At 38.8% G+C, this 18181-nt stretch overlaps 1 protein-coding gene across 3 annotated transcripts in view; it reads left to right on the top strand.

Moving 5' to 3' along the window:
* The window catches only part of LOC306852481 (kelch domain-containing protein 1-like), a 61728-nt gene that overhangs the window by 29406 nt on the left and 14141 nt on the right, over positions 1–18181 (top strand). For all 3 annotated transcript variants that reach the window (XM_079389355.1, XM_079389354.1, XM_079389353.1), the window contains 5 exons: positions 387–445; positions 1233–1345; positions 1818–1890; positions 13376–13460; positions 13896–13975. In XM_079389355.1, the coding sequence (XP_079245481.1) occupies positions 387–445; positions 1233–1345; positions 1818–1890; positions 13376–13460; positions 13896–13975 (410 nt within the window). The remainder of the gene's footprint in view (positions 1–386; positions 446–1232; positions 1346–1817; positions 1891–13375; positions 13461–13895; positions 13976–18181) is intronic.

Raw genomic sequence — 18181 nt, 5'->3', positions numbered from 1 at the left:
CATAGATTTAAGGATGTCACAGAATTCACATAGATCATTTGTTATGTTTTCCCTTTAAGAAAGTTTTGTTTAAGAGTTAAGATGTTTTGTTAGTTCAGTAAAAGCTATAGCCTGTTCACAGCTTTTCATCCAATTTTGGTGTCGTCTGTGTTCATTTAATCACACGAACACCTCACGCAATCACAATCGTGAAGTCGTGGCCTAATGGTTAGAGAGTCGGACTTGTAATCTAAAGGTTGCGAGTTCAAGTCTCAGGTCTGGCAGAAATTGTAGGTGGGGGGAGTGAACGTACAGCGCTCTCTCAATACCAAGGCAATGGCTGCATGTCACTTTCACTCAGTCAAGTTATTTTTCCTCATGGAATACTGAAAATTCTGTCATTTCAGGAAATGCAGATTATAGACATTCATTGTTTAGATCTGGTAACATGGACATGGACACAAATGTAAGTAAAGTTTTTCTCTGAATAACTGACCTGATTACATTATTCATTAAAAAAGAGCACAGTATCAAAGTTGAACAATCTACACAAAGTGCTTCTGCTCTTTAAACACAGTGTTTCCTGCACAGATAAAGGAGCATGCTTGCCATGGAAAAGTAAATGTTAACACAGCAGCACTCTCACTTTATTAAACTAAATCTGTATATTTGCTAAAGAAAATGTGAATACAATGTTCTCATTGTTCTATTCAGTTGTTTTGAGTAGTTTAGGACACATATTCTCAACAAGCTGCCGAATGAATCATCTGTAGTATACAGTGCAATATGAGTTAAATACAGAAGTTCAATACTTATGTTCAAGTTTTTCAAAATGTTTGGTATATGATATCTATGCAAAGGCCTTTTAGTGCTGTCTAAACCACAGTTCGCATATCAGCACAGAATTACCAGATAGACTGTATGAGCCTAAACATGTAGAAAGTATAAGTTTCTGTTTACACAGCAGTGATAACCACAACTATAAGTGTGTCTAAAAGTATATACTAAAATGAAGCTCTTTTCTGTTGTTGTGCTTCTATAGTGTATTATTTCATTGTAGATCCATCCATTGTGATTATGTGAAACATTTAAAGACATTGAGGATAAAGCATTAGTGATGACTTTACTTTATAGGGTCAATCTTAAATGGACTCTGCATCATGTCATGAGACTGTTTAGCTAAATTATTATTCAGTCCAAACTATTCATGATTCATATAAGTCATGTAATTGTTACTCTTTTTGAACCTATAGAGAACATCAGGCTGCTTCTCTCCCACGGGGCCGCACTCTTCACACACTGACTGCTATCTCAGATGACACACTCTTCCTGTTTGGAGGCCTCAGTACTTCTGGGGAGGTCCTAAGTATGTTTGTGTCAAGATTTTAGAAATTACAGTATGGAAGAAAAATAATGACAAGGGCTTGCATTTTTAGAGGTTGCCGAATTTGAACCACTGAATTTGTGGAAGCAAATTTGTAAAGTGAAATAAAATGGACTTAAAATTGACAGTCCAATATTACACATATTTTGAACCAGATTTAATATTTTGCAAGTGAACTCTGGAAGGTAAATATGGATTATTGAATTATTAATTGAAATATTCACTGCTTAAATAAACAACTGTTATATTTCAGCCCCTAAAAATGCAAGCTCTAAAAAAGGCATCAAAATGCAAGCGCTGTTAATGCAATTAATTATTTTTTCAGTTAGTGCAATTCAGCATGCTTTTTTGTTTCAAAGACATTTTTCATAATTTTTTTTTCCATAGAAGCAGTCATATCTATAATTATAACCATCAAATTTTTTTGCAAACATTCCATATTTCTTTTGTTTAGGTGATGGATGGGAATTTGACACTAAAACAAGAGAATGGCGAGAGAAAGACCATGCACATAAAGACAAGCCCAGGTACAATAGATTTAGTATTGTGTGATGTGCTGTATGAGCCATTTGTGTAGAAACAATTTATAAACAAACATTTTGTGTTATGCTATTTTTAATAAAACAAATTCTCAGCTTTCAAATTGTAATTTTTATTACAAAGGTAAATGTCATTTTGAAGCTCTTTAAAGTGGCGTTACAGATTGTTATAGCTGCTGCATTTCAAACATCAGCACACAGCGTGCATTACCTGTTGATAGCTTCCACTTTTCTACTGGTTATTGTAACAAAGCTGACGAGACAAGAGGCGTGTGGATCCATATGCTGAGCTTTTATTAAACAGAGACGTGGTCAAACACAGGCAGGGTCGAAAACTGGCAAATAGGTATATAGAGTAGTGATGGTGAAATTAAGCTTTTGAAAGCACCAAGGCTTTCCCCTCAAGTGTATCGTAAAAAGGTTCATTACTCAAAGCTTTCCAACACTGCGCACACTAACGACATCTTCTGGTCAAAAGGTGAAGGTGATGCATGTCCCAGATGGCCCATTATAATAATAATAATCATTATTTTATGTATATTGTTGATTGTTTCATTTAATAAATCACTTTCTGCTCTGAAAACTCCAAAAGCAATACAATAAAATTCTTCTGAAATAAAGTTTTTTCTGCGTGGATGCAGTACACAATAGCTTATTAATGAATTCATGAAAGAATTAATAAATGGGATAAATTAACTTGTACAGAAACTATTTTTTTTTATGAATGTGCTTTGTTCAACACATGCAGCCTTATTCACATAAGCTTTATCCTTATTCCTAAACCTATGGATTCATAGGCAAGGCTCATGTAGGCATATATAATCAAAAGAAAAGGACATTATTGTGGAATAATGTCCCCCGCCACAGGTCTGTGATGATGACACATCCCTCCCCGATGCACTCATCCACTTTTATTCACGGTTTGAAATGCAGAATGACACACCTGCACAAAAACAATCATACCGGTACCAAAGAAATCACCTGTGTCCTGTCTCAATGACTGCCGTCCCATAGCACTGACTCCAATCACGATGAAGTGCTTTGAGAGGCTAGTCATGCATAACATCAAAACCAGCCTCCCCAACACACTCGACCCACTCCAGTTTGCATACTGTCCAAACCGCTCTACGGACGATGCAATTTCCTCCACCCTCCACCTGGCTCTTACCCACCTAGAAAATAAAGACTCCTATGTTAGAATGCTGTTCATTGACTTCAGCTCAGCATTTAACACAATAATCCCACAACAACTCATAAATAAACTAAACCTGCTGGGCCTTAACAATTCCCTGTGTAATTGGATCCTGGACTTTCTAACCGGAAGACCTCAGTCAGTCCGTGTCAGCCACAACACCTTGAGCACTACCACACTGAGCACAGGGGCCCCACAAGTCTGTGTGCTCAGCTCGCTGCTCTTCACGCTGCTGACCCACGACTGCACTGCCAAGTTCAGCTCCAACCACATCATCAAGTTTGCTGATGACACAACAGTGGTAGGTCTCATCAGCAACAACGATGGAACGCACTACAGAGAGGAAGTGGCACAGCTGGCTGAATGGTGTGGCACTAACAATCTGTCCCTCAATATGGAGAAGACAAAGGAGGTTGTGATGGACTTCAGGAGAAACTCCGTTGACCACCCCCCACTGACCATCGACAGCTCACCTGCAGAGAGAGTCAGCAGCTATTTAATGAATAATAAAAAAGTTAAATAATAGGCCTACATAATGTAGGAAAAGAATTTCAATATATTAATACATGTGACCTCCTTATGTAGGTTGAGTGCCTAATTTGTCCTCAACAGCTTCCTTACAACAACACATCCTCCATGTTGAGACATTTTAGAGCTAAACATGCACTTTCACTAACCAGTTCACAAGCATTTCACAATTCCACAATAATGTCCTTTTCTTTTGATTATATATGCCTACATGAGCCTTGCCTATGAATCCATGGGTTTAGGAATAAGGATAAAGCTTATGTGAATAAGGCTGCATGTGTTGAACAAAGCACATTCATAAAAAAATTGTTTCTGTACAAGTTAATTTATCCCATTTACAAATTCTTTCATGAATTCATTAATACGCTATTGTGTACTGCATCCACGCAGAAAAACATTATTTCAGAAGAATTGTATTGTATTGCTTTTGGAGTTTTCAGAGCAGAAAGTGATTTATTACATCAAACAATCAACAATATACATACAATAATGATTATTATAATAATGGGCCATCTGGGACATGCATCAGGTTCACCTTTTGAGCACAAGATGTCGTTAGTGAGCGCAGTGTTGGAAAGCTTTGAGTAATGAACCTTTTTATGATACACTCGAGGGGAAAGCCTTGGTGCTTTGAAAAGCTTCATTTCACCATCACTACGCGTTGCTATCACTAGCTTAGCAATATGCGCAACCAATAGGTCATCTGATTGAGGAAGTCCATGGCTTATGTAAGGTGTGTGATTGGCTGCAGTTGAGTGCATATGAGTGCAACGGATTGTGGGAACTGAAGTCCAGTGTAGGTGTAACAGTCTGTGTAATGTGAGAGACAATATGATGGAAGAGCGACCTCTTGTGGTGAATGAACGGAAGTTCATAAACCGGATTCGTGACAGTAATACTAGCACAAACAATATTGGTTTAAAATATATATGCTGAAGACACACTGCAGCTTACTGAAATGTATTGTCTCTCATGTATAGGAAAATAGCTTTTAAACAACATGTCTTTGCAAAGTACTTTGTGTATTTGTACGGAGCCCCTTAAGGGACATGGTGGTGGGAATAATTCGGGGTGAATGCAAAAATTTTTTCCTTGGGTGGGAGGAAAAAATATTTTTCAAATGTTTTGCGTTCTCTCGCAAAACTTTTGCATTCCCATGAGAAACTTTGCATTCACTCGCAAAACGTTTGCACTGTTACGACCCTGTCTAGGCTAAGGCCGCAACATAAACTGGAATCAGCAATCAAAGATCCTTTATACATTTATTTACAAAACTACAAGTGAAAGCACAACTTCAGGGGTGAGCAAAGGCCAAAACAACAAACAAACACCAAGCTAGCTCCTAACAGAAAAGACTAAATTCCCTAACAAAAGGAAAACTAAATAAAAATACAATGTTACCCTTACTCCCTATCTAATGAAAACCAGGAGAAAACATTTACAAAGAAAATGGCACTCACCCCCTACAGCTTCCAAGTGCAATAAGAGTATTTACAATACTTTACAAAATATACAAAAATGGAAATGAGATTGACAATTTAACTCAAAACCAAAATTCACACTGCACACAACAGGCAAGCTAACAGCAACAACACACTGTAGCAAACACACAACAACAGGAAATCACAAGTTGGGCAGAGCTCGCCCTTCAGGTACGGCAGATCTTTTTATTGCCCCTCCTTGGTCCCATTAGCACCAATCAGATCTGGAGATCACTTTGGTAGTATCCAATCCTATGAAAGAAAGGGTGGGACGAGAGAGAGAGAGAGAGAGAAAGCAAGGAGACATATACACCAGCAAAGCAAGACATATACACAATACGTCTCAAGACGTAACACTCTCTCGCAAAGATATTTCGGGGGAAGTCGTGGCCTAATGGTTAGAGAGTCGGACTCGTAATCGAAAGGTTGCGGGTTCGAGTCCCCGGCCGGCAGGGATTGTAGGTGGGGGGAGTGAATGTACAGCGCTCTCTCCACCCTCAATACCACGACTGAGGTGCCCTTGAGCAAGGCACCAAACCCCCAACTGCTCCCCGGGAGCCGCAGCATGGCTGCCCACTGCTCCGGGTGTGTGTTCACGGTGTGTGTGTGTGTGTGTGTGTGTGTGTGTGTGTGTGTGTGTGTGTGTGTGTGTGTGTGTGTGTGTGTGTGTGCGCATTTGTTCACTACTCACTGCTGTGTGTGTGCACTTGGATGGGTTAAATGCAGAGCACCAATTTCGAGTATGGGTCACCATACTTGACAATACGTCACGACTTATATACTTATATATATATTTATGTTCTCTCGCAAAACTTTTGTGTTCTCTCTCAAAGATATTTGCGTTCTCTCTCATACCCAGCTGAGCTCGGACAAACTCTTTCTGTTTACTTTACAGCTTGCAGTGGTTCATACAGCTCCGTATGTTCACAATGGAGCAGTTCATATAGTTTTATTTTGAACTTGGACTCAAATAAAGAAATACGTCAGCGCTTAGTTCAAGGCATGGTTTTTGGACATTCTAAAATGCTTAATGTGTTTTAAAACAGTGACATTAGAGGACCAAATTCGATAATAATAAATGCATATAAAATTATTAGGCTAATATTAATGTCTTTATTAATAATATTAGCCTACTATTAATAAAGCATAACCCAGAATATGAACGCAACCCCCTGCACGTTAAGCTTTTTCTCCCCCATAAAACGCTTAAGGTAGGCTAAAGAAGTCAAGTCAAGTCAAGTTGAGCTTTATTGTCATTCCGCTACATGTGGGGACATACAGTGGAACGAAATGTCGTGCCTCGCAGGACCACGGTGCTACATAAATACAGACATACAACAATGAAGTAAAAAACACTATAAACCTATACACAACTAACCTACTGACAGATTTAACTATAAGTATACCATATATAAGTATTTACCCTATACAAACTAAAAGAATAAAGGATACAAAATACAAACTATACGAATGCTTCACATACATATTTACCCTATACAAACTAAAAAATAGAAGATAAAAAAATACAAACTATACGAATGCCTCACATAAATATTTACCCTATACAAACTAGAAAAATAGAAGATAAAAAATACAAACTATACGAATGCTTCACAAATACTGTACATTGCAAAGAGAGACATTTTGAGTCAAGCAGCTGGTTGGGGAACAGTGCAGGATGATTTGTAGTGCATGAGCATGTAAACATACATATATTGCTGAGTCTTTTGTGGGATTGTGTACACGCAGCAGTGTGTGTAAAGTGTCCATAGTGCACATAGAGGAGAGTGTGTTACTACAGGTGGTTTGTACAGGCCCACTCACCTGTGTGTAGCACACTTCGAATTGCACAAAAAAAAGTTCCATACAGTTTTTTCTTTGGCGTGGTAAGGTTGGGGGGGAGGGGTGTTTGGGGTGGGGAGTGGTCCATGTTTCAGGAGGTAGGGGTTTGCATGGGGTTTCAGAGGGCGGCGGGGTGATTTGAGTTCAGGGCTCTCACAACCTGGGGAAAAAAGCTGTTGAGCAGTCTGGCGGAGCGGACTCTGATGCTCCGGTACCGTCTTCCTGATGGTAGGAGTTGGAAGAGACTGTGGGAGGGATGGGTGGAGTCTTTCACGATGCTGTTGGTTTTGCTGAAGCATCGTGTAAGGAAAATGTCCAGGTGGGAGGGGAGAGGGGCACCGATGATCTTTGCAGCTGTGTTCACTGTCCGCTGGAGGGTCTTGCGGTCAGCAGCACTGAAGTTCCCGTACCAGACAGTGATGCAGCTGGTCAGCACACTCTCAATGAATGTGGTGGGGATGGGTGGAGGGAGACTTGCTCTTTTCAGCCGTCGGAGAAAGTGTAGGCGCTGTTGTGCCTTTTTGGAGAGTGACATGGTGTTGGTGGTCCAGGTGAGATCCTCTGTGATGTGCACCCCCAGGAATTTAGTGCTGCTGACTGTCTCCACAGTCGAGCTGTCGATGGTCAGTGGGGGGTGGTCAACGGAGTTTCTTCTGAAGTCCATCACAACCTCCTTTGTCTTCTCCATATTGAGGGACAGATTGTTAGTGCCACACCATTCAGCCAGCTGTGCCACTTCCTCTCTGTAGTGCGTTTCATCGTTGTTGCTGATGAGACCTACCACTGTTGTGTCATCAGCAAACTTGATGATGTGGTTGGAGCTGAACTTGGCAGTGCAGTCGTGGGTCAGCAGTGGGAAGAGCAGCGGGCTGAGCACACAGCCTTGTGGGGCATCTGTGCTCAGTGTGGTAGAGCTCAAGGTGTTGTGGCCGACACGGACTGACTGAGGTCTTCCGTTTAGAAAGTCCAGGATTCAATTACACAGGGAATTGTTAAGGCTCAGCAGGTTTAGTTTATTTATGAGCTGTTGTGGGATTATTGTGTTGAATGCCGAGCTGAAGTCAATGAACAGCGTTCTAACATAGGAGTCTTTATTTTCTAGGTGGGTAAGAGCCAGGTGGAGGGTGGAGGAAATTGCATCGTCCGTAGAGCGGTTTGGACGGTATGCAAACTGGAGCGAGTCGAGTGTGTTGGGGAGGCTGCTTTTGATGTTATGCATGACTAGCCTCTCAAAGCACTTCATCATGATTGGAGTCAGTGCTATGGGACGGTAGTCATTGAGACAGGACACAGGTGATTTCTTTGGTACCGGTATGATTGTTGTGGATTTGAGACATGTGGGGACGACTGCCTGGCTCAGCGAGGTGTTGAAGATATCTGTTGGGACATCTGTCAGCTGTGCAACACAGTCTCTCAGAACACGGCCAGGTATGTTGTCAGGACCCGCAGCCTTGCGTGGGTTAATCCTAGATAGGGTCTTACTTACGTCGGCTGGAGACAGACAGAGAGCCGTTGGGAGGTGTGAGCAGTTTTTGTGCAGGTGTGTCATTCTGCAATTCAAACTGTGAATAAAAGTGGTTGAGTGCATCGGGGAGGGATGTGTCCTCATCACAGGCCTGTGGCGGGGGCTTGTAGTCAGTGATGGTCTGAATGGCTTGCCACAGGCTCCGTGTGTCTCTGCTGTCTGTGAATTGGTTGTTGATTTTTTGAGCATATGACAACTGCTCCCCGGGCGCCGCAGCATAAATGGCTGCCCACTGCTCCGGGTGTGTGTTCACGGTGTGTGTGTGCACTTTGGATGGGTTAAATCCAGAGCACAAATTCTGAGTATGGTTACCATACTTGGCCACATGTCACTTTCACTTCACTTCAATGGGTTTTATTTACATGCTGCCTTATTGGGACAATATCTCCCTACACCAACCCTAACCGATAGCCTACTTTATTTTCAACTTTTCAATTATTTCCTTCATAATACCTTTCAAAATACTATTTATGAATATTATTTCCTTCAAAATACTTTTGACCGCCATATTTGAAATAACAGCTAAACACGAATACGTTGGATTCACGGTGTTTGGATTAAGGGTGTGCGATACTGCAAGTTTTGGTATCGATCCAATACAGAGTAAATACAGGGCCAGTATCACCGATACTAATACTAATATTATATTCACCTTAAAGCTACTTGGATATTATTTGCCTATCTAAAAGGACTTTGCAGGCAGAGGAGCCCAGAACATGAAAGCAATAAACAGTTTCATGTTAAGTACTTTCTTCCCATAGAAAAGAGTGATAAAAATAATTAACGTGGCTTAATAAATTAAGAACGTAATGTTAAAAAGACAAAACTCAGTATAGCCTACACCTTATTAATGTTTCAAACTAGATATATAAGTAAGCAGATGTGCCCAGAATATGAAAGCAACGCTCAGTTTTCACATTATGCATTTTCCTCGAATAGAAAACCATTATAAAGAAAAGTTTAACGTAAGTGGCTTATTGAATGAAGAGATTGATATGAAAAAGATCTATTAAACCATAACTCGTTTATTATTGAAAGGATTTTAGTATGTTATGTACGTACTGTATTTTCTGTGTGTTTTATACATACTGTAATATTTGTTTATTATTGCAATAAAAAAAACTCAGTACACACCTTACAGTGATAATGTATAAAAAGGACTCCTACCAGGGGGCGGACTGGCCATCTGGCAGACTGGGCATTTTCCTGCTGGGCCGACGTACTTTTTGGGCCGGGCCTATACATTTTCTAATACCATATTTGTCTGATCGGTCCATAAAACTCTTAGCAGCCTATAGTTTTTTCTGCATAAATAGTTGACGGCATTGTGGTCTTTGCGGCTGTTTAATGTATTTGTCAAAAAAAGTCGGTTTAGGATTTTTTTCCCCCCAGACAGACCAGCCCATGAGACATTTAATCAGCAGCCCATTGGTTATTTTCTTAATTGACATTGGGCTGATCCAATCACATCTTTAAACAACTCCCCTTTTGGTCTCTCTCGCTCTCTCTCTCACACACACACACACAGTGGTGAATTGTAACAAAGTAATAATACTTCTTTACAGTACTTAAGTATTTTTTGGGAGTATCTGTAGCCTACTTGAGTTTTTATATTTCAGCCAACTTTTACTTTTACTCCGATACATTTCCCTGAAGCATATTCGTTACTTTCAACAAAATAGTCAGAAGAACACAGACTGCAGGAAAGCAGGTTTGACGAATCAGTGGTCTGGTCAAGTTAGAACAGCTTTGCTCATCTGCAAACCGTGCAAACCATAGACTGTAAAAAAAGAAAACAAGTGCGCGCACAATCGCGGATGATTCATTTTCCACTCAAAGTGGAGTCTGGGGTGTGCGATATACAGTATATCTTCTGCAATAATAGGGTAAGTGTTGTTGTAATGATGTGTGATCTGGAATTATCAAGTAGGCTATATCATCAAATCACACACAGAGTGCACGCACGTTGATTTATTAATGTATTAAAAAATTCCAGGCATTCTAAATTGTAGACGGCAAAAATGCTTCTGTATGCTTTTTATATTTATATAATATAGTTAACTTCTAAATTTTGCACATATCACCTGGACTATATCTATATCACACAAAGAGTACCGTTTTTCTGCAGATATCAGCATGAACACATTTAATAATCATTTCATACAAGTCCAGTAAGCAATAAGTGACTTACATTTTAGACTTATTGCTTGTTTTTGCTAAATTTTGCCAAAGAAAATAGTTCCAAACAAAGATCACAGCAAAGTTTTGCGTCTCTGAGCAATGGACGGTATACTTATTGAATGAATCAGCTTTTTGAACGAATTGGTTGAATAAATGATTCAGTGATTCACTCATTAACACAGTCAAATGCTCTGTTCCTGAATGAATCAGTCGTTTGAATGAATCGGTTGAATCTCAATGACTCACTCATTAATGGTCACTTTCTGTCACCAAAGTCTTTGCTGTCACCTACTAGCAGTTTTAATGTCACATTTTGACTATTTTTTCATGTTTTAAATTATTTTAAATATCAGTATTCGATGTTTTATGTTAAAAACACAACATTAGGCCTATTTATGCATCTGTAACTGCAGTTTAAATGCATCCATGTCCCCTCTGAGATACATTAAACTGTGTAAATAAATACATCTTAATGCTATTTCAGATGACGATTCCAGAAATGTTTTCTTATGTTGGAATGAAAGACACTAAGTACCGGATGAAGTGCTTCTTATTCTTACCCAAAAATACAAAATGGAAGAAAGAGTTCAAACTGAACACAATCTTGCTACTAAAGCTTTTATATATATATATATATATATATATATATATATATATATATATATTTGCTTTTTTTCCATTTTGCATTTACTTGTACTTTTACTTTCAATACTTAAGTACGTTTAAGATTTTTAAAAATACTTTTCGTACTTGAGTAAAAGTCTTAAATATGATATTTATTGTACTTAAGTAATTTTTTTGGTAAGATACCTGTACTTTTACTTGAGTATGGCTTTCGGGTACTTTATGCACCACTACAGACCACACACACACACACACACACACACACACACAAACACACACACACACACACACACACACACACAGGATGCCTTCTTATGCTTTTAAAGGTTCATCCAAGGAGTTAACAAATTTGACTAAGTAAGTTTACAGTTTATTTAATGCTATACTATGGGAAACAGTGATCATCTGATCAACAATTTATGATGTCTCTTCCCTTTCTCCCTCAAACACACAGGCACATACACAGGATGTCATAACTATATAGGCCTATAGTTTTAGGATTCATCAGTGTGGATTATAGTTTTATTATATTAATAAATTACACTTTTTAGAAGTTTTTAGTGTCAACTCTCACTCTTTCCTACCTATTATTATATGGCTTTAGTGCTTTTATGGAATAGAAGCTGGTATACATATTCAAGAGCGTGCAAAGATATTTGTATTTTGATCGTATGTAGTGGGCCGGTCTGGGCCAAAATGCCAGGGCCGATTTTTTTGTCCCAGTCCAGCCCTGCTTCCTACCCTTTTCATTTCTTTTGTAGCTAGGAGTTCTGTTCCATCTCTCACTGTACTCACTCCACTCGCGCTCTGAGCCGCTGAGTCACGTGATGGCATGACAAGCAAACACAGCGTAGCAGGGGAGGAGCAGCAATGCTTGCATAAGAGATGTGAAAAGAGCTGCATATACACCCACATGTCTACACTTTGTTATATGTATTAAGAAATGTTATTAAGTGTATAGGAGAAAAAATTAACCTAAAGTATCGATCTTATCAGGCTTGTGTCGATCCGATACCAATACCAACGTTGGTATCGATACTATCGATATTAGGATCGATACACCCACCCCTAGTGGATGCCGATGTAGGTTAAAGCCATGAACATCAATAGCAATGCAGCGTCCTCTTTGTTGATGGTGTTTAGGCTTGTTTGGGATGCATCGGCGCTGGGTGAACCGGTCGGTACGTGGCACCAGTGCGCCGCGGGAGCGACTGGAAGGCAGACGTCTCTTTATGCTTTTGGATCATTCCAACGGTGCCTTGGTATCGCATGCCGTTGTGTTTGGCGCTGCCGTGCTACCGTTGCTAGGGGAAATGAGACGTAGTCAGATGACGTATTCAGTGACGTAAGATCTGGCTTTGTGGTGGCTCTCTAGCCAGTGGAAAGGCAAATTGTTTCTTAGAAGGCTCGCCAGTCAAATCATCTCTGAAGCAGCAATAGCACTGGCTCTGAACTAGCACCCGGTTCATGCTGGTGGAAAAGGGGCATGAGTGTAGCCCATGAACGGGGGAGCCTCCAAAGCATTAGAAGGAGGGAGCCCATGGTGGATGTTATTATTATTGGTGGGACTTTACAAGTATAATATGAAATTAAACGTACAAGAGAAAATGAGAAGGGGCTCATTGCAGCTGCAGTGAGAAAATTAAAGGTGCAAAGAAAAAAGAAAGAGTGCTCCTGCTGGAGTGAAAGTAAAGATCACTGCTGCAGTAGTGATGAAAGGCAGATGAGCAAAAGAAAAAGCACTTCTGCAGGAGCTGAGCAAGAGATCTTTTTAAAATAAAAGTAAAGGTTCTTTAAAAATATATGTATATGATTACTGGTTGTTTTCTCACATTTGGCAATATTAGGTGGGTAGGCTGATGTATTTATGTACTTTTTAGTTACAGTAAAATAATTTAAAATCTACTGATCTAATCTGGGCAGGCAATAATATGAAATACAAATAAATAATGAAAAAATATCAGTTAGTGGCAACACAATTAGAAAGCAGAGACTATATTTTATTCAACTTACCTGCATCAAAATAATGGTACAAGTTATAGGATGATAGTGATATAGATTAGGCTTGCATCAGTGAGTTGTACCTGTTTCCTCCCTCAGGTTATGGCATTCTGCTGATAAGGGGAGAGACGGTGATGTAGTCATTTTTGGAGGAAGCCAGACCTACCTCTTTGTAATGGATTCGGTATGTACAGCTTAATCTACAATAAAAGGCTTGTATTTGTGATGTACTGCAGATTCATAAATATATTTACATATTCATCGCTGAAATATTCAGAGACTCTGATTCTACTTTAAAAGATATATGGGCTCTGTTTGAACCACAATCCTTGGTCTCTGAGCAGTACATCCATGTTCATTGCAAAAATAAATGCATGCAGATTAAGCAGGGCTAAGAGCATTGAATATACAGTACCAGACATGAGTTTACTAGTGAGCATTAACTCAGCAATTGTGTGACACATTAGCTCAGAGCTCTCTGCAGACCTTAATTAGCTGGTATATATCCAAGGTCATGGATTGGTTTAACCCTTGTTTGATGAGTCACAGTCAAAGCAGATGAACTTGATCTGGTAATTGAGAACAATATTTGTACTTATATAGTTTTTTTCCTCTGTAGGTTGCAGTTCTCAGGTCTCCCTCTCAGAATCACTGTGCAGATGTACTGGTGTTTCAGACTCAACCGTACGCCCTGTCAAGGTAAAAAAAAACAAAAATAAAACTTCCTATTTACACACTACAACAAACAGCTCATCAAATAAATGTTTAGGAAAGACTGTATTTATGTCTATAGTTGTTTGATAAGGCAATATAGACCTTAATCAGGTTAGACGCCATATTGAATTTAACACAGATGAAAACAAGCCTGTGATTGATAGACTTACAGTCAATATAATTGTATACAATAGCATGCACTGTATAAAGGTACTAGATCATGTCATTTTTTTTTTTTTTTAATAAAGACATTTTATCAGCTGAACAATTAATATGTTGTTCAGTTTTTTCAACTGCTTTTTACTTGTCGCACAATTTCTGAAACCTGACCTCAAACCTCAAACACCAGAACCACCCACCAAATCTGCAAAACCATACACTAGTTCTTGGCCTTTGACTTGAAGTTTTCAATTTCATAAAACACTTTTTGCATAACACAACACACAATTCTCTATGTAACACACAAAAATCTACCAGGAACCAATCAAAATGCCACACTAATTTATCAATGCATCACATTTGCAAACACTCATTGCTAGAGATGCACCGATTGACAGGCCAGTGATCGGAATCAGCCGATTATTCGCCTGACCGGCCCGGATCGGTGACCGGCCGGTCACTCTCACATCTTGCTGATTCCGAGCCGATCCTTTTATTGCTAGCGGTGAAGGCAATGACGTCACAGCCACGCGCACACTTACAGTCGCGTGTAAACCAGGGCTATGTTAGAAATGCCATACTATCATACTACTCTTACTATTTCTGTAGCATCCAGTATGTATGCTGTGCATAGTATGCAAATTTTCTGTATGCATGGAATGCCTGGATTACCTGCTACATTTGCTGAAATTTGATGTATGCATTTGTAGACACTGCATGGGATACTGTTTCCCAGAACGCAACACGCTACATGTGACGTTTCATCTTCAAACGCGTGAGTGAACTGGAGGCGGGGAATAGTAATTATAAATGTTACACTTGTATATGTATGTATATACATATACATGCAAACTACAAACTATCGCTGTGTATTGAAAAACAATATCATTATTAGGATATAAATTGTACTTTAATCTCTACTGCACTTTTCCGGTCAAGTCAAATGACGTTGCATTTATCTCTATAGCACTTTATACATTGTTTCAAAGATATTAAATAGTAGTATTAATATTGTAGTAATATATATATATATATATAAATAAAATATTAATATTTCAGTTATGCAAACAGAATTAAATTCCGCTGTCAAGCAGCTCTAAAAAGGAATGGAGTGTATTTATTCAAAGGACAACACATTAACTCCACCCACCAATGCCTGGCTGTGATAAAAAGCACTGCAAAAGTCACATGCATTTTTGTAGAATCAGTGGTGCAGTAAGTAAAAGACGCGAGACGTGGGCTGTTGATGCGAGCGAGCAGAGTTCGATTCCGGCTTTTGGCAAACTCATGCAACTCCTTTTCCCATCACATACCAGGCCAGAAAAGGATTAATTTTCAATAAAAAATTAAGAAAATATTTGAAAAGTGGAAATGAAATGCCTCATTAATAATACAGTGTGCTTAGCTGTAGTAGGTAGGTTTTTGTCCCAATAAAGTGGTTCATCAAATAAAATGTATGATAATACACTCAATATGTTATTGCATACTGTTTTATAATGTACTACAGTACTGAAGTATACATATCTGCCACCTAACTACTGTTTACACACCTGTTGCTAAAGAAAATGCTGCTATTCTAGTGTAAACAGAATTTATCATGATTTGCACTTAGTGTAACTAGAATCACTTTTTTCAGTTAAAGACAGCTCAGTGTTGATTCAGTTCTGTCCAATAGCCTATGTAAAGTTCTTAAATTATGAAATGAGTTCAATTGGTCAATATTGCATTGTTTACTAATATGAAACCTTATTAACAAACCTTTGTAAAAAGAATGGTTAGCACATTTGTTTGTAAGGTAACAACCTTGACAGCTGTGCTGAATTAATGTTTGTGTTTGTCATGTGACAAGCATATTACTCTGAAACATTTGTTGCTTATTGTATACTGTTTCACACACTATTCTTTAAAAAAACTAGTAGGCAGTATGCACTGTGTACTGGGCAGTAAGCAGTAAGCAAGTATGGCATTTCGAACACAGCCTGGGTGTGCCTCACATGTCCTGAAAAGTGAAGCTGCGGACTCTTTGATCGCCCCTTGGTGGCTGGCTGCAGTACAGGTCATAAACCCAACCCTCTCCATGTAAACAAATGGGACTTGAGTCAAAAAAATAAATAAATTACACTTCCAATACAATTGTCCGAAAAATGGTTTTGGTCATTTAAGGTAGTTGTTACGACTCTGATATATGTTCAATTGCTCATTTTTGTGATAAGTTTCATTTTAGCTAGTAATTTGATGCTATAATAACGAGGCGTGTCATTAAGGTTAATTGGGTCTGCGGGAGTTTGGGCAGGAGTTTGATTCCGCGGCTCCACCTCACGACACTACTGCGCAGACTTTGGCTCCAAATGACTTCATTTTCTCAAGATGGCAACGGCCATACTGAGATCCTTTGGCTTCAATTTTCTATAGGAAGCGGAAACGCATCATCCATCTTTTTTTTTACAGTCTATGGTGTAAAAACGTAATTTCGTGTGAGAATGATTCTAATTTTAATTGCATTCAGTGTAAACAGCAATGTGAGAGACTGCACACACAATGTAACTCACAGAAATTTATAGATGCATTCTGCGGTATAAGAAAAAAATATATTTTCAATATGTTTCCCCCGAATATCAATATCAACAAGACTGCAATGTGACACTGATTTTGTACAATAGTATTTAAATAAACAATAAGTTAAAATAAATATGTAAACAATAATGTTATAAAATTATTTATGCATTTGAAAGTTTGCGTAAATGCATCTAATGCCACTTCAGATGTAGCTTCTGTTTCCTCAGAAGTGGAAAGATAGAGTTTGTTAATACTAATTTAATTTGAATAGTAACAACTCTACAGTTTCTTATTATGCTAAGTGAATTAATGGAAACAAAGAATTTGATGTGAAAGATGACACATTTAATAAGGTTGGGGGGAAAATGGTCTTTTACAAACATAGTGGAAAATGACATCTTTTGTTACATACAGCAACTCATTTTAAGTGAACTATTTCTTCCTCTTTCCAGAACACTTTATTTTGAGAGTTGTTGTTTAAGTGAGAGAAAATCTGTAACTTAGTCCAGATTGGGGGAATTGTAATGTTGAATAATTTCTTTTATTATGTGAATTGAATTTGCATAGATTTTTGTTTGTATATGCTGTCAATTAGTTCTTAGAATTGGCAAAAGTCAGTATTGGCAGGTCACACTTCCAGAAAATCGGAAATCGGGCAAGAAAATTGCAATCAGTGGATCTCTACTCATTGCTTTACTTAACACCAACTGATCATGGCTTTAGAATTGGCCTATAAATACACATCTACACAGCTGTCTCACTCGTCCTGAAAAGTGAAGCTGTGGGCTCTTTGATCACCCCCTGGTAGATGGCTGCAGTATAGGTTGTAAACCCCGCCCTCTCCATGTAATCGAATGGGACTTGAGTCAAAATAAAATAATTAATTACACTTCCAATGCAATTTTCCGAAATAAGGTTTTGGTAATTTAAGGTAGTTTTTATCACGCTGATATATGTTCAGTCGTTCTTTTTTGTGATAAGGTTGATTTTAGCTAGTAATCTGATGCTATAAAAATGGGGTGTGTCGTTATGGTTGATTGGGTCTGCGGGAGTTTGGGCAGGACTTTCATTCCGTGGCTCCACCTCACGACACTATTGGGCAGAATCTGGCTCCAAACGAATCTCTACTGCGCAGACTCGGGCTCCAAATGTCGTGGCAGCGGCCATACTGAGATGCATTCGCTTCACTTTTCTACAGTGGAAGAAAGCAGAGATGCGTCATCCATCTTTTTTTACAGTCTGTGAGCTACACATGTTTGATGTATTTATTTTCTTTCGTACTGTGTGATATTGTATTCACAACCACAAATGTTTACAGTAAAAAAAAAAAAAAAAAGTTTGGTTTCAGTTTCTTGCTTTTGTTTAGCGTGATTTTTTCAGCATCTCTCTGCCAATTAGCCTACTTCCAATCTTGACCAGAAATGTACATAGGAGCTCATGAAAGAAGAGGTGTGTAATGAATAACTGCGTGCATAT

The sequence above is a fragment of the Barbus barbus genome, assembly GCF_936440315.1.
Source record: "Barbus barbus genome assembly, chromosome: 32".
Classification (NCBI taxonomy): Eukaryota; Metazoa; Chordata; class Actinopteri; order Cypriniformes; family Cyprinidae; genus Barbus; species Barbus barbus.
Note: the sequence above shows the minus strand (reverse complement) of the source record. Positions and strands in the feature narration are given on the sequence as shown.